Below are 26,197 nucleotides of genomic sequence, written 5' to 3'. Positions count from 1 at the left end.
GGATGATAAAGTGAGGATGATGTCTAGGTTTCTCAATACAGATGTGCATTCCCCACATGAAATAGGGAATGCACATCTGTACTGTAGTCCTGCCCAGATTCCTCCCTCTCCACATCCTACCCATACCCCCTTGCCATCTACAGTACATGAACTCAGCTTCCCCACATGTCAATGGCTCCTGTTTTGAAATGGAATTTAAATGTCTAGGTTTCTCCAAATGTTTATATGCTGCCATTTATATACGGAGATGCTCCTAAATATGTCCCTACCTTCAAACAATTGAGTGCCAGCTCACACAATGTGACACGTTTAAAGGGGAGGTATTAAAGTGATGTAACAAAGTAGTATATAAATCTTAGTAAGGAGGGACTGAGGGGGTCTCGTTTTCTTGCACTACCATCTACCAGGGCATTCGCACCTGTGTACCAACTTGGCACAGTTTAGGAAGTATCTGGAAATGCATTTGTTTCTGTAGGCTTTTTCTGTAAATTGAGAGGCCCTTCTACTAAAAGTGGCCTGCGCTGGTGTAGGTGCATGTTTTGGACGCTCGCTGGTCCATTATCCTCAGCGCTCCTGGAAAAAAAGGCATTTTTTTTGTGTGCCGGAAAATGGACATGAACCAAAATTAAAACCAGCGCGTGTCCTTACCGCCGCACCCATTGATTAGCGGTAAGTTTTCACGCACTAACCGGGTGGAAAATGGCCAGTGCGCGTCTACTGCCGATTACAGCTGGGTAGACATAAGACATAAGCATCGCCACACTGGGACAGACCAAAGGTCCATCTAGCCCAGCACCCTGTCTCCAACAGTGGCCAATCCAGGTCACAATCACCCGACAAGATCCACGGAGCAAAGCATTTTGTACTGCTTGTCCCAGGAATAGTGGATTTTCCCCTACGTCCATTTAATAACATTCTATGGCCTTTTCCTTCAGGCAGCCGTCCAAACCTTTCTCAAACTCTGCTAAGCTAACCGCCTTAACCACATTCTCCGGAAACGAATTCCAGAGTCGAATTAGGTGCTGAGTAAAGAAAAAATTTTTCTTATTTGTTTTAAACTTACTGCACTCCAGCTTCATCGCATGCCCCCTTGTCCTAGTATTTTTGGAAAGCGCCACACAGTTGAAAATAGAAAATATTTTCTACCATGTGTTTTGGGCGCGCGCCAAAAATGGAATTAGTACCCCGGGGCACACGGTAGCTGGGCGGTACTGCCAATTTGATGCAAGTTGGATGCACGTAAGCACCTACGTTCCTTTATAAAAAGGGCCCCTGTAATAACAGACTGATAATGTTGTGAGGGGAAGTAGCTTCTGCTTTATTTGTGTTATATACGTAGTGTTTTACATTGTTTTATGTTGGTCTTACGATTGTTTTAGTGTTATCCAAACGAACCTTTTCCGGAGATGGGAAGGCGGTAGAACTAGAGGACATGAAATGAGATTGAAGGGGGGCAGACTCAAGAAAAATGTCAGGAAGTATTTTTTCACGGAGAGACTGGTGGATGCTTGGAATGCTCTCCCAAGGGAGGTGGTGGAGAGGAAAACAGTAACGGAATTCAAACATGCGTGGGATAAACATAAAGGAATCCTGTTCGGAAGGAAGGGATCCTCAGGAGCTTAGCGGAAGATTTGATGGCAGAGGCGGGGCTGGTGGTTGGGAGGCGGGGCTAGTGCTGGGCAGACTTATATGGTCTGTGCCCTGATAAAGACAGATACAAATCAAGGTAGGGTATACACAAAAAGTAGCACATATGAGTTATCTTGTTGGGCAGACTGGATGGACCGTGCAGGTCTTTTTCTGTCGTCATCTACTATGTTACTATGCAGTTTAAGTGGAATATAAATGTGATAAATAAATATCCACTAGACGCAATTAAGTATCCTTAATTGGATAATTGTGGAAGTACGCAATCGCAAGATATAAAGTAACAATGACTTCCACATGATGAAAATGCAAAAATCTGCACTTTCTGTGAACAAGTGCATATATCAAAGGAAAAACGGCCTCACAGAGCTCCTAGATAAATACAATCTATTAGAGCTTAAACGGATCAAAAGTGATCCTCTGTTCACAGGCGCCCCGTATAAGAGGCTTGGGGAGGCTAATAAAAGTCTCCCCAGCCCAATCGTGGACTTCCGTTTGCAATGCAGCCCGCCCCACACGTTTTGACCTTTTATTTCCGTGGCAGCGACGTCAATGAAGAAAAAGACACTACAGGCTCGCCGCCAGCTTCTCCCTTCTCTCTGCACACAGCGTCCCGCCTTCTGCGGTGATGCATTTCCTGTTTCCGCGAGGGCAGGACACCATGTGCAGAGAGAAGGGAGAAGCTGGCGGCGAGCCTGTAGTGTCTTTTTCTTCATTGACGTCGCTGCCACGGAGCATGCCTCCCCAAACCGTTGGGCTACCGACCGTCTATGCCTCTGTTCATCATTGGCCCCCCCAAAAAACCTTTGATCTCGATGACGGGTAGTTAGTTGCTGCTATCGCTTTCGTTGCAATAAAGTTTTAATTCACATTGCTGTCACATCAATTATTTAAACAACTATGACTTCACACAGATAAGAATTATTGAAAACTGAAAGGAGACTTATCTTTCAGTCGCATTAGCTACTGGCACATGTAACTTCTTATGCTGGAGCTAGTTCCTTCTACCCCCTCACCACTAGCCGATGATGGCCAGCGTTTCGTGCCACTGCTTCAGGGTCTAAGTGGCGGGGCTATTTTCGAAACTGGCTCTAGATAACTCCTCCGTGCCTTTCTAACCTACAGAGATGTAGCTAGGGAGAGCATCCCGGACCCTGGTTGAAGGATTTCTAGGCTAACATGTGGGTAATTCTCATCATGCCAGTGCACTGTCAGAGCCAAATGATGTTGCCTGGACCCCACAGTGAGAGGTCACTGGGCTTGAGGTTGCCTGAGAGGGAGCACAGAATTACTACAGTCGACCTGAATCCTGCAGAGCCTAAGAGGGAACTGAGGTGAAGAGTATGTGTCTTACAAATATAAGGAGTATAACAGAGGGGACAGAAAGGAGGAGGACATCAAGGTGGCATTTGAGTCCCACCTTTCACTAAACAGCATTTGGATTTTTCTCTGGATCTTCTGAATGTGAACTTAAAGCAGCTTTGAGACCTGGCTTTTCCAAATATGTGCATTTTTAATTTATGATTTTTCTATAATTTCCTGCTTCTCAGCCTCAATAGCCTCCTCACTTTCCTTATTCTCCAATTTACATGTTTAATTGATGTCTCTAAGTTAACTAACATAGTAACATAGTAGATGACGGCAGAAAAAGAACTGCACTGTCCATCCAGTCTGCCCAACAAGATAAACTCATATGTGCTACTTTTTGTGTATACCTTACCTTGATTTGTATCTGTCATTTCCAGAGCACAGACCGTATAAGTCTGCCCAGCACTATCTCTGCCTCCCAACCACCGGCTCTGGGACAGACCGTAAAAGTCTGCCTAGCAATATCCTCGCCTCCCAAACACCAGCCCCGTCTCCCACCACCGGCTCTGCCACCTAATCTCAGCTAAGCTTCTGAGGATCCATTCCCTCGGAACAGGATTCCTTTATGTTTATCCCATGCATGTTTGAATTCCGTTACCATTTTCCTCTCCACCATCTCCCACGGGAGGGCATTCCAAGCATCCACAACTCTCTCCATGAAAAAATACTTCCTGACATTTTTCTTGAGTCTGCCCCCCTTCAGTCTCGTATCGTGCCCTCTAGTTCTACCACCTTCCCATCTACGGAAGAGGTTCATTTGCGGATTAATACCTTTCAGATATTTGAACGTCTGTATCATATCACCCCTGTTTCTCCTTTCCTCTAGAGTGTACATGTTCAGGTCAGCAAGTCTCTCCTCATACGTCTTGTAACGCAAATCCCGTAGCTTTTCTTTGCACCGCTTCGATTCTTTTTACATCCTTAGCAAGATACGGCCTCCAGAGCTGAACACAATACTCCAGGTGGGGCCTCACCAACGACTATACTGTTCCATCCTCTCCCTCTTGTGTTCTTTCATTGTCCCGTTATATTTGGTCTACTTCATGTTGTGCAGTATTATTGATGCTCTGTTTTAGTGTTTCTGTAAAACCCCATGACATTTCACGGAATGGTGGTATAACAAATGTTTGGATCAATAAATAAATAAACAAACAAACAAAGAACTTGGACAAGCATTGGATGAGCAGAAGAATGAGGGGCCTTTTAACTAAGCTGCGTAAGCATCTATGCTTGCCCAACGTGCCGACTACTGCGTGGCTCTTGTGGTAATTTCATTTTTGGCACGTGTCCGATACGCACGTCTGAAAACGATTTTTTATTTTTAGGCGCGTGTAACGGACGCACGCCAAGTGGCATTTGGCGTGCATAGCTCATTACCGCCCGATTACCGCGTGAGTCTTTACCACTAGGTCAATGGCTGGCAGTAAGGTCTCAGACCCAAAATGGACGCACGGCAATTTTCCTTTTCCTGCGTGTCCATTTTCGGGAAAAATATTAAAAAGGCATTTTTTACAGGCGCACTGAAAAATAGATCGGCACTCGCCCAAACCCGCACCTACACTACCGCAGGCCATTTTTCAACGCACCTTTGTAAAAGGACCCCTGAGTGAAAATCCACCAGTACCATTATGAAAGGAAGCAACGGAATAATCTCTTCAAAGAATTAGAACAGCAAATGAGGAAAAAACAAATTTCACATGCAGAAGTACAGAGAGAAATACACGGTGTTACTCCAGGAATCATCTGTTGATCACAAATGGACTTATAAATGATTAAGGAAAGGTGAACTGAAACCTAAGGATGAGTAATTCGTAGCTGCAGACCAGGACAGCAGATTACAGATAGTTCACAAGCATAGATAAAACTGGTACTGCAGGCATCGATTCTCTAAGAAATAGCTGGAAATGATTACTCATCTTGCAGCTGGCTGTGAAATGCTGATGATAGAAAATTTCTGTAGAAAAAGGCACACAAGATGACACTTCTCATCCATTGTGAACTTTGCAAACATTACAACATTGCTGTACCAGGAAAACACTGGGATCAGGACCCTAAGAGAATTCTGGAGACTGAAGAGATTATGATCAACTGGGACATCCCCATTCTGACCAATAAAAAGCTGGACATTGAGATAAAAGAGAAAAAACACCAGAAAGGAACTGACCTAGAGGGGCATAATCGAACGAAAACGTCTATCTCCATGGGCGTTTATCTCCGAGAACGGGTCCGTGAAGGGGCGGACCGAACCGTATTTTGGGAAAAAATAGACGTCCATGTTTTATTCGACAATTTGTGAGCTGGGCGTTTTTGTTTTTCAGCGATAATGGAAAATGAAAGCGCCCAGCTCAAAAACGAATAAATCCAAGGCATTTGTTCGTGGGAGGGGCCAGGAGTCGTAGTGCACTGGTCCCCCTCACATGCCAGGACACCAACCGGGCACCCTAGGGGGCACTTTGACAAAAACAAAAAAAAGGTAAAAGAGCTCCCAGGTGCATAGCACCCTTCCCTTGGGTGTTGAGCCCCCCAAATCCCCCTCAAACCCACCACCCACAAGTCTACACCATTACTATAGCCCTAAGGGGTGAAGGGGGGCACCTACATGTGGGTACAGTGGGTTTGGGGGGCGGTGTGGAGGGCTCCCATTTACCAGCACAAGTGTAACAGGTGGGGGGGGGATGGGCCTGGGTCGACCTGCCTGACGTCCACTGCACCCCCTAATAACTGCTCCAGTGACCTGCATACTGCTGCCAGGGAGTGGGTATGACATTTGAGGGTGAACATAAAAAGTTGTGAAACGGCATATTTTTGTGGTGGGAGGGGGTTAGTGACCACTGGGGGAGTCAGGGGAGGTCATCCCCGACTCCCTCCAGTGGTCATCTGGTCATTTAGGGCACTTTTTGGGGCCCTATTCGTGGAAAAACAGGGTCCAGGAAAAGTGCTCTAAATTCTCGCTAAAAACGCATATTTTTTTTCCATTATCGGCGAAAGGCGCCTATCTCTGATCGGCCGATAACCACGCCCCAGTTCCGCCTTCACCACGCCTTTGACACGCCCCCATCAACTTTGTCCGCATCCGCGACGGAGTGCAGTTGCAAACGTCCAAATTCGGCTTTCGATTATACCGCTTTATTCGTTTTTGTGAGATAAACGTCTATCTCCCGATTTGGGTCGCAATATAGGCGTTTTTCTTTTTCAATTATAAGCTGGCTAGCCACATAGGGAGGTCAGACACAGAAATGGGTGGCAGCCTGGCATGGCTGGGAAAAGGGGCAGAGAGGGTGGCAAGGGAGGCAAGTAGGAAAGAAGGAACTAAGGTTATAACAGGGATAAATAAAATGGGAGGCAGTTAAGCCTAGAGTTTTGCCTTTGTGTGTTGGACTTTTTATTTTGAAGAAATCACAGGAATAAATTATGCTTTTATGTAGAGACTGGCTAGGACATTGGACTTTACTTGAGGGTATTAGGTTCTAACCTAATCTAATCTCAATATTTATCAACTGTTTACTCCTTACAAAGGTCCAAAGCGGCTTACATAGACTGTGTATGGCTCACAATACAATTAAAATCAAATAGTATTTACCAACAGAAAACACACTGCATAGCTGACTATAATTACTTTATTATTATCTGTTACATTTGTATCCCACATTTTCCCACATCTTTGTAGGCTCAATGTGGCTTACATATTACCGTTAACGGCGTTAGCCGATTTCGGTCTGAACAAATACATGGTTTGAATGAATACAAAGTGATATTGTGGTAGAATGAGGTACAGGTATGGTATGTACAACTGGGGGAACTTAGAGAGGGGAGGAAAAGTCAGGTAATGTCCATTGCGGTCTTTGGTTACATTGTGTCGCAAGTGTCCAGGTATTTTATGTTGGGTCGGCAGGGTATGCTCTTCTGAACAGTTCTGAACTATTGCAATAAAGCATTCTGTAGAATGGTAACACTGTAACCCCTAATTCAGTATAATAAATAAATAGAGGGAGACAAAAGCCTCAAACTTACCTCCCCCTCCCCCCCCCCCCCCCCCCCCCCCCCGTTTACAAAGCCCTGCTAGTGGCTGCTACACAGCAATGCCCACACAGCCCATTCCTGTGTCAGCATTACCACACCAGCAGTCATTAGCGCAGCTTCGAAAAAAGGGGGGAGGGATAGGTAGCAGCAGTGCTTCACGGTTCAACAGCTGCCATAAATCTTATCGGCATAAAAAAAACTCCATCCAGTTAATTAAGGGGGGAATAAACAGTGAAAATAACATCCTGAGCTCTCAAAAATCCATGCACAAGGAAAAGGATTTATCTATTCTTTTTCCTAAATCAGAGAAAGCACTTGTAAAATCTAAACTGGCCAAACTCCAGGAACAGTCCCAGGTCAGCACTGCACACAGTTAAAGATAATCCCGACAAGGATCTCTCAGATTCTATATATGGCTCCCAAAACTGGGCACTGACCCATGATGTCAACCCAAGTAAACAGGCTTAATGCGCCAAACAGTGGCAATGGTTTGGTGCTAAGGAACCAATTTGAATTGTATTTATTTATTTAGATTTTGCTCACACCTTTTTCAGTGGTACCTCAAGTTGAGTTACATTCAGGTACGCTGGATAATTCTCTGTCCCAGGAGGGCTCACAATCTAAGTTTGTACCTGAGGCAATGGAGGGTTAAATGACTTGCCCAAGATCACAAGGGGCAGCAGTGGGATTTGAACTGGCCACCTCTGGGTTGCAAGACTGGTGCTCTAACCACTAGGCAACTCCTCCACTAGCAACATTCTGTGTAGAATCTCAAACAGTAGCAACAGAATTTCAAATTGTACCAACATTCCATGTAAAATCTCAGATAGTAGCAACAGAATCTCAAATAGTTTATTTGCATTTTGCTCACACCTTTTTCAGTAGTAGCTGAAGGTGAGTTACATTCAGGTACTCTGGATATTTCTCTGTCCCAGGAGAGCTCACAATCTAAGTTTGTACCTGAGGCAATGGAGGGTTAAGTGACTTGCCCAAGATCACAAGAAGCAGCAGTGGGATTTGAACAGACCACCTCTGGATTGCAAAACCGATGCGTTAACCACTAGGCCACTCCTCAACTCTACAGCTTGCTATGCGCTATGCTATAACAATGTCTGCACAAAGTCCATAGGGCCAGCTTCTATAAATGGCATTTAAAATCTGGTGCTATATAGGGCAGATTGAGTTGTGCATCCTTTATAAAATAGGCTCAGAAAGTCGCACAGGGCTAGATTCTATATATGTCACCTAGAAAATCTGTGAAGAAAGACTAAGGAGGCTAGGGCTTTTCAGCTTGGAGAAGAGACCGCTGAGGGGAGACATGATAGAGGTATATGAAATATTGAGTGGAGTGGAACAGGTGGATGTGAAGTGTCTGTTCACGCTTTCCAAAAATACTAGGACTAGGGGGCATGTGATGAAACTACAGTGTAGTAAATTTAAAACAAATCAGAGAAAATGTTTCTTCACCCAACGCATAATTAAACTCTGGAATTCGTTGCCGGAGAGCGTGGTGAAGGCGGTTAGCTTAGCAGAGTTTAAAAAGGGGTTAGACGGTTTCCTAAAGGACAAGTCCATAAACCGCTACTAAATGGACTTGGGAAAAATCCACAATTCCAGGAATAGCATGTATAGAATGTTTGTACGTTTGGGAAGATTGCCAGGTGCCCTTGGCCTGGATTGGCCGCTGTCGTGGACAGGATGCTGGGCTCGATGGACCCTTGGTCTTTTTCCAGTGTGGCATTACTTATGTACTTATGCCTTTACCACATCCAAGAATACTTATGTACTTATGCCCCTCCATGTTACTATGTAAGCCACATTGAGCCTACAAATAGGTGGGGAAATGTGGGATACAAATGTAACAAATAAATAAACAAACAAACCCAGTCTCCATCCAACACTGCAACAGTGATTAGGAGATCAGAGTTGCGAGTTGCCTCCTCCCCACCCCACCCCAATAGTAAACCTAAAGTTCAGTTTTGCAAGCTATTATGGTGTCATATTTCTACTCTATCAAATGTAAACATGAATCTTGAAATATGCACAGTCATAACAGTGCAAAGAAATGCACAGTAGAACAATATTGGTTTTTAAGTTGTGCTTATTTATCCAAAACTATGTCCAGGTTTCTCTAAACCCTCCCTGATTTCTTTGGAGTGGGTTTAAGATAGAATCTGGATTAATTTCTCTGCCCACTTTGTGATAGTTTATGTATGAATGCATGTTATTGTTTAATTTCAGTGTTATTCAACATGACATAGGCACTGGACGCTTTCAAAATCTTGCATTTCAGCAGTCCCTTTTATAGCCTGGGCAGTACAAAATGCTCTCTCTTTCTCTCATAGCAGTACTTGGACTCGCTGCTTAATTAGAAGCATCTAGCACCACCCCTTTTCCCTCCCCAAGACTATGGGGTCCTTTTACTAAGCCGTGTAAGGCTCTACGCACACCCAACGCGTGCCAAAATGGAATTACGGCCCAGCTGCTGCGTGGCTCTTGTGGTAATTTCAATTTTGGCCCGCGTCCGATATATGCGTCCGAAAAAGAATTTTTTTTTTCGGACGCGCATATCGGACGTGTGCCAAGTGGCATTTGACGCACATAGGTCATTACCGCCTGGTTACAGCGTGAGTCTTTACCACTAGGTCAATGGCTGGCAGTAAGGGCTCAGACCCAAAATGGACGTGCAGCAATTTTGATTTTGCCGCACGTCCATTTTGGGCAAAAATTTTTAAAAGGCCTTTTTTTTACAGGCGCGCTGAAATATGGACCGGCGCGTGCCCAAAACCCACGCCTATACTACTGCAGGCCATATATATATATATATATATACTGTTATCAAACTCCCCACCAAATTATTTATCTCATTAAATTCTCAGTGGACATTGTATTCAGTGTTCCATTTACTTCCTTCAAGATGAAAGCACCCATCATGATATATCCTTAATTAATTCCAACTATGATAAATGGTTTCTACCTTCTTTCCTGTAGCATTCTGGTCTAGTACTTTGACAAGTCACTGGGTATGTAGGTGTTTACTTTTTCTCAGTCCATTTAAAAATGAGCTGTCCCCTCCTGTTACAGGAGAATCTGTAGAAGTTAGTGGCCTTCCCGTTCTACTGTGGTTCCTGATGGACACTTTCAGCACAGTAGGCATCGGTATGCAGAGGAAGGGTGTTAAAAAATTAAACCCATTTCTCCTCCTGACAATTACTTCCAGAGAACATAAATCACCCAAGCAGGATTCCTTTCTGATTACGCCTCTGGAATCCATTTATAAATACCTGTAACAAGCCACACAATTTGCCTTTCAAAAGATTTGCATAAGGTTAGTGCATGGGAGCAGAAAGTTTGGTGTGCTGGTTCTGAAGCAAGCTAAAATCTTAGGGGTCAATATTCAAAGCCATTTAGCCAGCTAGGAACGGTTCCTGGCTAATGAAGTGGTCTGTTCAGGGCTAGTTTCTCACTTTCAGTGGCACTTATAACCGTCTATTTTTGAAGCGTTCCAGGTGCTGAGTGGGCACTTGGTCAGTTAAGTGCCGATATTTAGCACTTAACCGGCAGGTGTCAGACCCTGAAGATACAGGAAGGTAGGCCCAGGCCTGGGCCCTCATTCCCACTGGACCTCCCCTCAAGGCTTACTTTCTAGAATCTATGGTGATCCAGTGCTAAATGGGCAGGAGCGATGCCCATTCACTTCTTCTCATGTCTGAGGTGGCAACAAAATGGCTGCCATGACTTCTTGCAGCAGTTTCATGGTACTTCAAGTACCATGATACCTGAAGCATTTGCGATACTTAAAATACTATGAGGCTGCCGCTAGGGGGTCGTAGCAACTATTTTCTTGCTGCCTTGGATGATGGCCATTAAGAGGCAATTTTCAGTGGCACTGTCCAATTAATTGCTACTGAATATTGCTTAAATGGACATGAGGCCTTTTCTGATTGGATATATATAAACTTAAGGCCCGATATTAAAAATGATTTAATTTTTAATATTGGGCCTTAAGTTTATATATCTCCATTAATAGGGTTTCTGATAAAGACCCTACACTATTCTAGCAGCCCTTGTCTGGCCTGCTTTCATTCTTTGCATATCCTTGCTAAGATAAGGCCCCCAGAACACTAGTCAGGCACTCCATTAACTTCATTTCATTTTTCATTTTATTATATTTATAAAACACTTTCCCCCTGATATTTAAAACCATTTACCTGGCCAGGAATGGCTCCTGGTCAGTTAAATGTCAATTAACTGGCTCTCCGGCAATATTCAGTGGGGGGATAACCGATTATCACCCGCTAAATATTGCTGGTTAGCGTTAAGTGGATAACTGGTTATATTGCAGAACATAACCAGCTATCTGTTGATATTCAGCACATCGCTGGCTAAAGGGTCCTTTTACAAAGGCACGGGAGGGCTAACGTGCAGGTAGCACACTCCCAATTGCACTATTGGCATGCGCCAAATCCTGCGCTAGAAAATAATTTTCTATCTTCTAATGCAAGGGGCAAAAAAGACATAGTGGAATTGGAAAAGGTACAGAGAAGGGCGACAAAGATGATACAGGGGATGGGACGACTTCCCTATCAGGATAGACTGAAGAGGCTGGGGCTCTTCAGCTTGGAGAAAAAGCGGCTGAGGGGAGATATGATAGAGGTCTATAAGATAATAAGTGGAATGGAACGGGTCGATGTGGAGCGTCTGTTTACGCTTTCTAAAAATACTAGGACAAGGGGGCATGCGATGAAGCTGAAGTGTGGTAAATTTAAAACGAATCGGAGGAAAGTTTTCTTCACTCAACGCGTAGTTAAACTCTGGAATTCGCTGCCGGAAAAAGTGGTTAAGGCGGTTAACTTAGCGGACTTCAAAAAAGGCTTGGACGGCTTCCTGGAGGAAAAAGCCATAGAATGTTATTGAATGGACGAGAGAATAATACAGTATTTCTAGGATGGGCGAGACAAATTGCTTGTTCTTTTGGCTGCTGCCGGTGACAGGGTGCTGGGCTCAATGGACCCTTGGTCTGTCCCAGCATGGCAATGCTTATGTACTTATGTACATTCCTGGTGGTAACCAGCAGTGCGCCCACATTGGCATGCACTGCATGGTTACCACATGGGTAGCGCTTGAGCCCTTACTGCTAGGTCAATGGGTGGCGGCAAGGGCTCAGGCTATAAATATGTTAATCACCAACTTAGCATGTGAGCCATTGGCATCTCCTAAATAGGAGGTAGAGAGTGCCCCCTTGTTAATTTTCTTTCAGGTAAGTACATAAGTATTGCCATACTGGGAAAGACCAAAGGTCCATCGAGCCCAGCATCCTGTTTTCAACAGTGGCCAATCCAGGTCGCAAATACCTGGCAAGATCCCAAAAATGTTCAATACATTTTATGCTGCTTATCCCAGAAATAGCAGTGGATGAGGGAATGCAAGTGCTGGGAAGGAATTTGATGACTGATTTACTATGACAGTACATTTGTATAATGGAAATGTATGTATTTGATTCAGTATACAACAATAGTATCTGATTTTTGTATCACAGAAACCCCTAATTATCTGGACAGCACTGAAATCAGCCATATAAAAATATACAATAATCACAGTTATATCCTTCCCTGTGATTCTTAGCTCTGGCCAGTGCCTGGCTGTAGTGTTTAACAGTTTTGAAAGCATCAGCTATAATCACTCCAAGGTTTCTTTCCCACTGTGAAGAGTTCAGTTTCTCAGCCCTTGTACAAAGACTACATTATGCGTCAAAATGCATAACCTTGCTTTGCTTTGTATTTAAACTTAGCTGCCGGGCAGCCAGCATTGTTCAAGAATTTTTTAAATCACTTCTCATTTGCTCTGCTCCAGTGGCGTAGGAAGGGGGGGGGGGGCGGTCCGCCCCGGGTGCACGTGCTGGGGGGGGGGGGTGTCAGCTCGCTGGTTCCCTGCTCTTTCTGCCCCGGAACAGGTTACTTCCTGTTCCGGGGCAGAGAAAGCAGGGAAGCAGCAGAGCCAATGCAGCTCCCAGTGACGTGCACTGGGGGGCGGATCGGCCTTCCTGCCTACCCAACCCCCCTGCTGAAAGTAGGGTGTGTTTCGGGGGGGGGGGCGCTCCGGACACGCACCACAGAGGTCATTACTGCCCGGTTATCGCGTGAGTCTTTACCACTAGGTCAATGGCTGGTGGTAAGGTCTCAGACCCAAAATGGAAGCGCAACAATTTTGATTTTGCTGCATGTCCATTTTTGGTAAAAATTTTAAAAAGCCATTTTTTTTTCAGGCACGCTGTAAAATGGTTTGGCGCAGCTAAAACCCACGCCTACAGTATTGCAAGCTATTTTTCAGTGCACCTTAGTAAAAGGACCCCTCAGACAGCAAATAGTAACAGACAGTAAATGCGAAGGCTGTGCGGTAACTATTGGAGGAGGGCCCGGCATGTCCTTTCAATTATCAGACTGAAATATTCTTTGCCACATGTTATTACTATTGTTTCTAATTAAGACAGATGCAAAATGCCTCTTCTTGTACCTACACTAATTGCACTCTTGTCAGTATGCATTAAGTACCATGTACTAAATGTAGCATATAAGTACATAAGTACATAAGTATTGCCATACTGGGAAAGACCAAAGGTCCATCGAGCCCAGCATCCTGTTTCCAACAGTGGCCAATCCAGGTCACAAATACCCGGCAAGATTCCAAAAATGTACAAACCATTTTATACTGCTTATCCCAGAAATAGTGGATTTTCTCCAAGTCCATTTAATAACGGTCTATGGACTTTTCCTGTAGGAAGCCGTCCAAACCTTTTTTAAATTCCGCTAAGTTAACCGCCTTTACCACATTCTCTGGCAACAAATTCCAGCATTAAATTACACGTTGAGTGAAGAAACATTTTCTCCGATTCGTTTTAAATTTACTACATTGTAGCTTCATCGCATGTCCCCTAGTCCTAGTATTTTTGGAAAGTGTAAACAGATGCTTCACATCTACCTGTTCAACTCCACTCATTATTTTATAGACCTCTATCATATCTCCCCTCAGCCGCATTTTCTCCAAGCTGAAGAGCCCTAGCTGCTTTAGCCTTTCCTCAAATGTAATCAGTGCCAACATTTGCTTGTTATAAAGCCAATTCTTGGCACTAATTGGATTGTTATTCAATTAAGTTGTGTGCATGCCTAAATGTGTGCGTGCAATTTTTGGCAACTTTTATAGAATTAGGGGGGTAGTGTACGTTCTGCTTAAAGATTTATTCAACTATTTACATATAGTTCACGCATGCATGAGCTATTGCACACTCACGTACTATCAGGAAACATTGCACACTATCCCTGCGATTGCACACACATAGATTTATGCAAATGCCTAATTCACGTTTGCCTTAGGGCCCCTTTTACGAAGCTACTGAAAAAGGGGGCCTGCGCTGGTGTCGGCGAGTGTTTTTGACATCCGCCAAGGCTTCCTTTTACTTCAACAAGAAAAAGGGAAGGAGGTTGTTCTCTTTTTTTAAAGAAATGGCCATGCGGCAAGTGAAGCACATGCCGCGCTGCCATTTCAGAGGGGGAGCACTTACCGCCACCCATTGAGGTGGCGGTAAGGGCTCCCACGCTAACACGACGGTAACTGGCACTGCCCGATTACCACCAGGTACACACCGGCGCTACAAAATATTGAAATATTGAAACACTCAACATCCTTTAGTGCCCTCTATCTTCCCACCCTTCCTCCTCTTTCCGATTGGACTTAATGGAAAACTGTACTAAATTGGTCCTGTAAACAGTACACATACTAGAAGATGGATGGGTAACAGCCACAAAATGAAAATTAAAGTACACAAAGACCAATGGATGCTTGTTTCATTTGGCTGCTGAAGACATTAACCGATAAACGGAAGCAGCACAATTCTACATGGTGAACTTATAAACAAAAGTTGACGTCATATTTCTCCTTTAGTTCGTAATTCCTTTTTTTTTTTTTAACATTGTAACAATTTTGCCTTGCAAAGTCCTACTTTGATACATTTTCTCTTTGTCTTCTCTTTCATCCCCTTATGATTTCCCATCTGGACTACTGCAATTCTATTTTACATGGAGTATTAACTTGAAGTGCAACCTATCCAGAACGATGTGGATGTGCGGCAAAATGAAAATTGGCACATGTCCATTTTTGGCCTGATACTACTACTACTTATCATTTCGATAGCGCTACTAGACGTACACAGCACTGTACACTTGAACATGAAGAGACAGTCCCTGCTCGACAGAGCTTACAATCTAATTAGGACAGACAAACAGGACAAACAAGACATAAGGGAATATTAAAGTGAGGATGATAAAATAAGGGTTATGAACAAAGTGAATAAGGGTTAGGAGTTAAAAGCAGCATCAAAAAGGTGGGCTTTTAGCTTAGATTTGAAGACGGTCAGAGATGGAGCTTACCGCCACCCACTGACTTAGCAGTAAGGTCTCACGCATTAACCGGGTGGTAATCGTCAGTGCACATACAATGCCAATTACCACCTGGTTAACTCCGCGCGCCTGAAAATTTCCGACGCCTACTGGATGCACATACAAAATGAAATTACCGCTTGGGCCACGTGATAGCCGGACAGTAATTCCAAATTGGTGTGCATTGGGCACGTGTAGGCATCTACACAGCTTAGTAAAAGGGCCCCTTAGTTTTATAATCATCATTTGTAACCTAGACATCCCTGTGCCTCTTTCCCTTTCCCTTTTCAATTTGATATTTGTACACTGCGTAGACAATTGTTTTATTCACAGTATCCTATATAATAATTTGCACCTCCAACGTTCCATGTCTGGCTGCCTGGGTTCGTAACATCTCCTGACGTCAGCCAGCCTCCAGCGTTCCATTCCCCCTCACTGTCCCGCCCTCGCGTCAAGACGTAATGACGTCAGAGGGCGGAACAGTGAGAGGGAAGGGAACGCTGATGGCGAGCTGACGTCAGGAGGGATGTTACGAACGGAACGGAAGCCAGCGCCAGCCAGCCAGAGAACGTTCAGGTGCAAATCAAGGGGAGGAGAGAATCGCGGGACATCGAGGGGACGGAGGGAGGAACGGGAGGGCAGGGCAGAGGAGAATTGATGGACAACCTCCCCCGCCAGCAAAGGTAGCCCACAGTGATGGCGGGGGAGGGTTGGCCGAGAGGGTCATCAGAAGGTGGGCCCAGGGCCAAATCTAGGGGGCCCAGGCCTCCCCTGGCCCCACGTAGCTACGCCACCGGGGCATGGTTCCACTAGTTTTAAATAAATGTGAAAGTGTCCTTCCATTGCACAGCTTTTCCAATATGAGACTGATCTTCCATAAAACTTACCATTGTGGCAGAGAATCACAGCCATGTAGTCCTGGTAGAAGGAATCCAAGTACAGTAAGAGGCTTGGAGCCTGCGCCGTCAAGAAGCTTAAGGAAATGCTTTCCTTGGACAGAACCGTGTCTGCATAGATAGCAGATGAGGAGGCGGTAAGGTTCTTGGTCACTGGATAAGGCTCCTGGAAAAGATAGGTGATGGATGTCCCGGCTTCAAAGATGGCGGAAACCTCTGGGGAAAAGAAAACCAATTAAAAAAAATGCATTTCAGGCATCAAATCTGCTAATGTTTGGAGTGTTTCAAATAACATACATTTCTAAGGAAATAGCTAGGAGCAGCCCTGATCCCATCACAAGTAACAAAATATTTAGGAAGGGGGAAATTCTATAGAGGGGAATCTTTGAGGAGATTATTATATAAAGGGATGTAGGTGCCTACTTTTCAAATACAATAGTATAGCAGGGGAAATACATTTCCATATTTTAGGCCTGACCACTTACATCGGCCACAGAACTGCTAGAAATGCTCTTACAAGATCGTTAAGAAATGTACTAATCCCCAAATTCTATAAAAGTCGCTAAAAATTGTAAGCGCAAATTTAATTGAATAATGAGCCAAATAGCGCTGATAATTGAGATTTTAGCAAACCATTATTGGTGCTAACTTTTATTTATTTATTAGGATTTATTTACCGCCTTTTGAAGGAATTCACTCAAGGCAGTATACAATAAGAATAAATTGGACATGAAAATAGACAATTACAGCAGTAAAATATTCAAATAACAATACAAAGTATGGCATAGTAAACTACTTATATTCAAAAACAAATTTTGTACTGCATAGAGCAAACAATATAGAAACTTTGAAAATATAATTTTGCTCTAATTATCAGATATTAGTTCCGCACCTGAAACAACAGTCACAAATTATTGTTAATACATTAGCCTCGTAAGCCCAGGGTAGCTTATAATTAGGACAGCAACTGTAATGGCTACCATCACTGGCTCCTTCAACAACCAAAAAAAAAAAGAAAAACTCCAGAGTATCTCAAAAACAATATGGAGCAAAAAAAAAGGAAAAATTGGTTACTTTCTTTCTTGTTTTTCTCCTGATGAAGTAGCGAAACAGTGGAATTCCTATAACTGTCGAGAAATGAGAAATATAGGATTTGTATGCTGAATTAACACTACATGTTGGATAAGTCGGAGTGAAAGTGAATCTCGACCTAAGACACTACAGCTTGGTACCGTCGGGTCGAATAAAATAAAGAAGAATACTTTGGACATGGACGATAATTGGGGTCAAGCTAAGTATCACTTATTTATCCCCGGGTTCCTGAAATCTGCAGAATATACTTTTCGATTTCTTATTGAATTTACCAGCTTTAGAGTTTCAGTGGTAAATGATAGATATTTGTTTGAGCACTTGGTTCAAAGTTTGACAATAATAATTAAACCCCACCTTCCTTTTTTTACTGCAGATTTTTTACTCCGCATTGTTTTTGAGAGTTTTTCTCTGCAGTTTTGTTGGTTGTTGAAGGAGCCAGTGATGATAGCCATTAAATTGGTGTCCAAATTATAAGGTACCCTGGGCTTATGAGGCTTATTTATTAACGATAATTTGTGACTGTTGTTTCAGGTGCGGAACTAATATCTGATAATTAGAGCAAAATTATATTTTCATAGTAACCTACTTACAATGTCAACATAGTACGTAATAGAACATTTTAATTGACAGTGAAGGGTAAAAGCAAAGTTGGAACACATAGATAGGTAAGAGAGTTAGAGGAGTTAGAGAATAAGGTGACTAATTTCAAGAAAGATGCACATGAGGTCAGAGAGATGGTTACATATTATCTCAGCTAGGGTAGGAGTGGATAAACATTTAATTAATGGAAAAGGAACATTTTTTGCGTGTCCATCCCTAAGTGACATCACTATGCTGTCATAATATGAATGTGAGAAAGATCTTCTTATCATCTGATCAGTTTGGAAGAGCAGAAAGTGATTTCAAATTGACAATTCGGGGATGTTAGAGGTTACATATTAGAGCAGGCCTGTAATCTGACTGCATTAATCTTACCTGTCTTGCAGAATGGACCCTCATAGGCCGAGCTGGTGCAGTCACACAAATAGCCTCTCTCCTTCTCTAAGCATTTTCCTCCATTTCGGCACAGGTTCCCATAACTGCTGCAGTGTCCGGGGCAGCCACGTTCCACCGCAGATACCATTTTGGCCCTTTCTTCAAGATCGAGTGTTTGACCATTTAAACGCAGAGCGCGGATGCACCCATGAAATCCTTTCTGCCTTGACGCTGTCCCGCCTTTAAAACAAGAGAAAATGAGGAAGAAAAGTGTCACAGAGAATCCAAGGGATTGCTGAGGGGTCTTTTTACTAAGCTGTGGCAAAACGTGGCCTGCGTAAGTGTGGGCCTGTGTATTTGGTGTGCGCCGGGCCAGTTTTTACTGCGTCTGGGAAAAAGGGCTTTTTCTCAATGGGCCAGGAAAAGGGCCTGAGGTAAAATTGAAACCAGTGTGCGTCTATTTACTGCAGGAACCCTTACTTATCCCTGATACTGTTATGCCCCCGTCCCCTTCCTTGCCTAATTTTGTCTCTTCCATTTCACTTACTGTATTGCTATTTTACTTAAACCTAAGTGAGCCACATTGTGCCTGCATGCGTGGGAAAACGTGGGGTAGAAATGTACTGTAAATAAATAAAATAAAAAATTAACGCCACCCATTGATCTAGTGGTAAGGGCTCACTTGCTACATGCGTGGTGACCGGTCAGCATGCGCCAACTGCCGATGAACGCCAGAAATGCCACGTGCAGTAGGAAATCTATATAAATAATTCTCACCTCCAATTCTGAAGCTCACTGTGTGGCAGGGAAACACTGAAGCCCTGTATTGTTGTAGCCTGTCAGCACTCACTCTCACTCTCACTCACACACCCTCCCTCAGCCACGCCCCATCCGGACATAATTCGCAACCCCAATGTTCTAATAAAGCCCGAAGCTCCACCCACTTCCGTGAAGGGTTCGTTAGTTCGTGGTGGTAAAGCCTCTCCACTGACCATGTCTCTCTGTCACGCCCTCGCGTCGAACGTGATGACGTCGAAGGCAGAACAATTTCGGTGAACGAAATGAACGCAACGGCAAGGGAGGAATAGGGAAACACGCTCCCATAACAACGAGTTACACACTTCCCCTCCCTCCGATTGCAACACACCCCCTACGCATTACTGCCCCCTGGACCCCCCTGCCGCGACCCTCTGGACACCACCCTTTCCTCTGAAAAAGCTCCCCCGAAGCCTGCGCCTACCTCTGCTGACGGAGACGAACTTCTTTTCTCGCCTGCGGGACATGGCTTGATGAAGGAGTATCTGTCCAAGTCTCTGTGCGTGCGTCTGACATCAGACGCACAAACAGAAACTTCAACAGATGCTCATTCAACAAAGAACGCCCCGCAGCCGAGAAGAGAAGTTCGCCTCCATCAGCAGAGGTACGCAGAGGCTTCGGGGGAGGTTTTCCGGAGGAAAGAGTGGTGTCCAGAGGGTCGCACCACGGAGGGGGGGGGGCCAGGCAGTAACGCCAAGGGGGGGGGGTTCAACTCCATGGGAGGGGAGCGAAGGGGGCCTTGAACTGGGAGAGAGGGGGTCTGCAACTCGGGAGGGAGGGAGAAATAGAGGGACAGTGGGGAGTTGGGAGGGAGGGAGGGGGGGATGGAACTCGGCAGGGAGGGAGGATGGGTGGGAATTTCCCTTGCTAGCGCCCATTTCATTGCGTTTCGAAATGGGCCTTTTTCACTAGTAATAAATAAATTCTCCCGGCGGTATGGTGGTGAGCCAAATCTTAAATTACCATTAGAGGGTGCGCTAGCCTGGCGGTAGTCTCATTTTGGTGCGCGCCGTACTCGCGTACAGCCTACCGCACCTTTATAAAAGGGCCCCTTAATTTTTAAACAATTTTGGGCCGGATTCACAAGTTTAATGGAAATCCTTGTTTCCTTTCCATTTGTAGTTGTTACACACAAATTCCGATCCTGAAGATTTTGCTGCTCTGTGTAGGTTGTATAGAGGGTTAAAAAGGGAATTTAAACATCAGTAGACAGAGAATTGTTTCAGAAGCACCAATGCATGCTTACCGCAGAAAAAAAATGGCACACCATGAGGCGTCCTGTGGTAATTTTGGGATGTGCACTGTTACCCGGATGCTAAAAAAATAACCCTTATTTTTTGGTGCAGGGGGCATGTTTGCAGACAGAAGGTGGGTGTGTTCTGTGCTAATCAGTTAGCGCAGTTACGCTGCCGCATGCTAACCGATTAGGGGGAGATTCGATATGTGGCACCTAAAAATCCACGTGGAAACATTTCCGACTAAGCGAGTTCTATAGGCAGTGCCCAGATTTAGGTCTGGTATATAGAATACACTTAGTCGTTACCCCAGCGCCTAAAACCACATGCCTCCATTTATACCAACGGAAATGTGGCGTAAATCCTGATGTGTAGATTTAGGCGCAGAGAGCCATATTCTATAACTACGCATGTAAATTTCAGAATGCCCATAAAACGCCCATTTCCCTGCCAATAACCATGCCTCTTTTTGCTGCATGCGTTAGAAGTTAGGCGCACTGAGTTACAGAATAGGCTTAGCGAGTTGTGCGCATAAACTCTAATTATTGCCAATTAGTGCTCATTATGGCTTGTTTAAGTGCTGTTATCAATGCTAATTAGTTTGTTAAGCCAATTAAGTTACGTGAGTTGTTATAGAATACACCTGTATTTCACCATGGATCTCTAGGCATGCCATCTAGAATCCGAGGATTAATGTGTGCTTAGTATGTCAGTCCTTACGTCTACATAATGGGTGGCAGTATGGGCTTACATGCTAATTTGTGTTAAAGGCCATACACTAATGGCAATATTAGTGCATGTCTTCACTCAATATCCACAACAGTGGAATGATGATAACTTTCACCAAAGAATCAATGCTTTCACATTCACATTTACTAATTTTCTTTGTTAAGGCAGTTAGCTTAGCGGAGTTTTAAAAAGGTTTGGACGGCTTACTAAAGGAAAAGTCCATAGACCATTATTAAATGGACTTGGGGAAAATTCACTATTTCTGGGGCAAGCAGTATAAAATGTTTTGTACTTTTTTGGGATCTTGTCAGGTATTTGTGACCTGGATTGGCCTCTGTTGGAAACAGGATGCTGGGCTTGATGGACCTTTGGTCTTTCCCAGTATGGCAATACTTATGTACTGATGTAGAGTTAAAAAGCCTCAGTTCCTGCTGGAACAATTTCTTGATAGATCAGGGAATTTATTCTTTATCTCTGACCACATCCAGCTTTTTTCTACCATTGGCTCTAAAAAAATAAAACCTCCAGACAATATTCTGTTCATTTAGGGGTCCTTTTACTAAGGTGTACTGAAAAATGGCTTGTGCTAGTGTAGGCGCGAGTTTTGGGTGCACGCAGATCCATTTTTCAATGCACCTGTCAAAAATGGCGCTTTTAATTTTTGACTGAAAATGGACATGCGGCAAAATAAAAACTGGCGCACGTCCATTTTGGGTCTGAGACCTTACCGCTACCCATTCACTAAACGGTAAGGTCTCACCCGTTAACCACGCAGTAATCATCTATACTCGTACAATGCCGATTACCGCCCGGTTAGCACCGCGCCCCAGAAAATAAAATATATTTTCTGGCGCACGTAGCGGACGCGCGTAAAAAATGAAATTTCCGCCCGGGCCATGCGGCAGCCGGGTGGTAGTTTCAAATTCACGCGTGTTGTGCGTGTGTAGGCACCAACACGGCTTAGTAAAAGGGCCCCTTAAATTGTTATCTCTCATATGTGCAATAAAGTTAATAACTGTAAAGATTCCTCTGTGAATAACACAGGGGCGTAGCCAGACACCCAATTTTGGGTGGGCCTGAGCCTAAGATGGGTGGGCAGAAGAACTCCACCCTGTCCCACAAGTGATTTTGTCTCTTCCTCTCTCGCCTGCATGCCATATGGCCTCTCAAACATCCCCCCTCCCCCGCATACCTTTTAAGTAGCAGATTTTCACCGGCAGCGAGCAGCAACTAATACACAGAGCTCATGTTGGTCCCACAGTCTTCCCTCTGATGCAACTTCCCGTTCCCGCATAGGCGGGAATACATCAGAGGGAAGGCTGTGGGGTCGGTGCGAACAGTACGTATCAGTCGCTGCTTGCTGCAGGTGAAGATCTGCTGTTTACAAGGTATGCAGGAGGGACAGTCGTTGGGAGTTTTCAGCTGATGGGGCTTGGGAATCCCTGCCAGCCACATCATAGGTGTGCTGCTACTGGGTGGGTCTGAGCCCAAAGTGGGTGGGCCTGGGCCCGCCTGGGCCCACCCTTGGCTACGCCACTGGAATAACATACCATCTAATCAAACATGTTTATGTGGGAAAGAAGAAGCAATTAAATTTAAAGTGGATTTTACACTCCTGTTTCTGTCCCGCTCACTGTGAGACAGAAACATGAGCGTGAAGGTGACTGAAAGAGAGGAACAGAAGGATAACCTCCTGATAAAGCACAGGTGAAACAGGTCCCCGTTGGGATCATTCACTTTCAAGTTAAGTGCTTCTTTGTCTGCATAAACATGGTATGATGTTCACCTGCAGCACGTTTTTGGACTTCTTTTCAGTATGTTGATTACTCTGACACTAATCCTTGAGAACCTTGATAGTTATAATTCCTTCTCTGTTTTTTTGGGCTTCAGCGTTTTTTTTTTTCTTCTCTGCATAGAGTTGTTTTCCACTGGGGTTTGTTTTCAGAGAAGTAACATATGTAACATAGTAGATGACGGCAGAAAAAGACCTACACAGTCCATCTAGTCTGCCCAACAAGATAAACTCATATGTGCTACTTTTTGTGTATATCTTACCTTGATTTGTATCTGCCATTTTCAGGTCACAGACCGTAGAAGTCTGCCCAGCACTAGCCCCGCCTCCCAACCACCAGCTCCGCCTCCCACCACCAGCTCTGCCACCCAATCTACGCCCTGATCGTGACTGAATAGATAGGGATGGGCTGGAGTGTAAATTTTAAGGGGCTTCCTTTTTAGCTTCAGAACTTAGTACAAGAACAGTACTGGGCAGACTTCTACGGTCTGTGCCCTGAGAAAGTATCACATACCACGTAAAATGAGTTTATCTTGCTGGGCAGACTGGATGGACCGTACAGGTCTTTATCTGCCGTCATTTACTATGTTACTCTTTGGGGTTCTACATGGAATGTTGCTACTCATTGGGATTCCGGAATCTTGTAACTCTTTAGGATTCCAGAATCTTCAGAACTTTTAGTACAAGAACAGTGCTGGGCAGACTTCTACGGTCTGTGCCCTGAGAAAGGCAAGGACAAATCAAACTTGGGTATACATATAAAGTATCACATACCATGTAAAATGAGTTTGTCTTGTTGGGCAGACTGGATGGACCGTACAGATCTTTATCTGCCGTCATTTACTACGTTACTATGTTAATGACATGCAAATTCAGGAACATTGTTAGGGTAGAGCATTAGGGTCTTCTGCAGGAGGATTATGCCTGGGCATGAGCTGAAGAGCTGTGTGTTTAACACAGCTCTTGAGTTCATGCCCAGAAGCCAGAGGGGGAGGATGGAACTGCAGCAGAACCTCTGCGTTTCTTTGCTTTTATGAGTCGTGATTTGGAACATAATCCTTGAATAAAAAAGAAAAGAAAGAAACAACCTTTTATTGGAGCACAAATTGAGAAATATTTCTAGGTTAAGTTGTACAAGTTTTACTTGCGTACAAAAATCCGTGCCATTCCTCATCACGGCTTAGCTGCATTTCTTAAATTTAATTTTACTTTTTTAGGTAAAGTGGGGGGGGGGGGGGGGTATCCTTAGCAGTATATAGTCAGGGAAGGCAAACTCTACCTAGCGCTTGAAGGTCTCCCTCATAATACACGCCTGCGTTTTGCAGAAAGATTCCTATGTAACTGCCTCTTCAGACACCTAATGCCAACTCTGAGCTGGCATTAGTTTCCTGGTGTTAAAGGCACCCTTGTTCAGGGTGCTTTTCATTGAGCATCAGAGGAAATACCAAATCACAATTTAAGCGGCATCTGCATGCTATTTGTGGTATCCATCGGCTTCTCACTCATTGCTCCATGCGCTACAGCTGTCTGTGCATTCTACAGTAGAGTGGCCTAGTGGTTAGCGTGGCGGACTTTGGTCCTGGGGAACTGAGGAACTGAGTTGGATTCCCACTTCAGGCACAGGCAGCTCCTTGTGACTATGGGCAAGACACTTAACCATGCATTGCCCCATGTAAGCCGCATTGAGCCTGCCATGAGTGGGAAAGCGCAGGGTACAAATGTAACAAAAATAAAATAGATACTATTGGAGATTCTACATGGAATGTTGCTACTATTAGAGATTCTATCTACATGGAATGTTGCTACTATTTGAGATTCTAAATGGAATGTTGCTATTCCACCAGCAACATTCCATGAAGAAGGCTGCGCAGGCTTCTGTTTCTGTGAGTCTGACGTCCTGCACATACGTGCAGGACGTCACACTCACAGAAGCAGAAGCCTGCGCGGCCACATTGGTGATCTGCAAGGGCCGACTTCTACATGGAATAGCAACATTCCATGTAGAATCTCAAATAGTAGCAACAGTGGAGGAGTGGCCTAGTGGTTAGGGTGGTGGACTTTGGTCCTGGGGAACTGAGTTGGATTCCCACTTCAGGCACAGGCAGCTCCTTGTGACTCTGGGCAAGTCACTTAACCCTCCATTGCCCCATGTAAGCTGCATTGAGCCTGCCATGAGTGGGAAAGTGCAGGGTACAAATGTAACAAAAATAAAATAGATACTATTGGAGATTCTACATGGATTGTTGCTACTATTGGAGATTCTACATGGAATGTTGCTATTCCACTAGCAACATTCCATGTAGAAGGCTGCACAGGCTTCTATTTCTGTGAAAGGACGTCAGACTCACAGAAGCAAAAGCCTGCACGGCCACATTGGTGGAATAGCAACATTCCATGTAGAATCTCAAATAGTAGCAACAGTGGAGGAGTGGCCTAGTGGTTAGGGTGGTGGACTTTGGTCCTGAGGAACTGAGTTCGATTCCCACTTCAGGCACAGGCAGCTCCTTGTGACTCTGGGCAAGTCACTTAACCCTCCATTGCCCCAGGAACAAATAAGTACCTGTCTATATTATATGTAAGCTGCATTGAACCTGCTATGAGTGGGAAAGCACGGGGTACAAATGTAATAAAATAAATGTAGGCGCTAGGCCGATTCTAATGGTCTCCAGTGCCTGCATTTACTTCTGAGTGTTGGGACCCTGGTGCATTACATTTACCATGAATTGCAGCCAAGTACCGCACACTAATTGGGACTTTAACAGAAAACCAATACTACTACTACTACTACTTATTATTTCTATAGCGCTACTGGACGTGCGCAGCGCTTTACGCTTGTACATGGAGATACAGTCCCTGCTCGACAGAGCTTACAATCTAATTAGGACAGACAGGACATATAAGGGATTAGAGACAGTTGAAGTGAGCATAAGGTGAGGGTTCTGAACGGGCGAGTGGATTCCACCCCCACTGGTTGCATGTAAAATTTGCAACTACCATGCAGAATGCTCCTGCATTAAAACCTCAGGGCCCCTTTTACTAAGCTGCGTAGACGCCTACACGTGCCCAGTACGCGGAAATTTGGAGTTACCGCCCGGTTACCGCGTGGCCCTTTCGGTAATTTCAATTTTGCCACGCATCCCCTATGCGCATCTGAAAAAATAATTTGTTATTTTCTGGTGCGCGTAGCAGACACAC

At 44.4% G+C, this 26,197-nt stretch overlaps 1 protein-coding gene across 4 annotated transcripts in view; it reads right to left on the bottom strand.

Moving 5' to 3' along the window:
* The window catches only part of CNTNAP5 (contactin associated protein like 5), a 531,488-nt gene that overhangs the window by 78,570 nt on the left and 426,721 nt on the right, over positions 1–26,197 (bottom strand). For 3 of the 4 annotated variants that reach the window (XM_030209381.1, XM_030209382.1, XM_030209383.1), the window contains 2 exons: positions 18,431–18,670; positions 16,355–16,579 (listed from right to left, as the gene is read on the bottom strand). In XM_030209381.1, coding sequence (XP_030065241.1) covers positions 16,355–16,579; positions 18,431–18,670 — 465 coding nt within the window. The remainder of the gene's footprint in view (positions 1–16,354; positions 16,580–18,430; positions 18,671–26,197) is intronic. The other variant, XM_030209384.1, reaches the window with a different exon arrangement.

Source organism: Microcaecilia unicolor, chromosome 7, assembly GCF_901765095.1.
Source record: "Microcaecilia unicolor chromosome 7, aMicUni1.1, whole genome shotgun sequence".
Taxonomy (NCBI): Eukaryota; Metazoa; Chordata; class Amphibia; order Gymnophiona; family Siphonopidae; genus Microcaecilia; species Microcaecilia unicolor.
The sequence above is the reverse complement of the archived record's forward strand: the minus strand, read 5'-3'. Positions and strand labels throughout refer to the sequence as shown.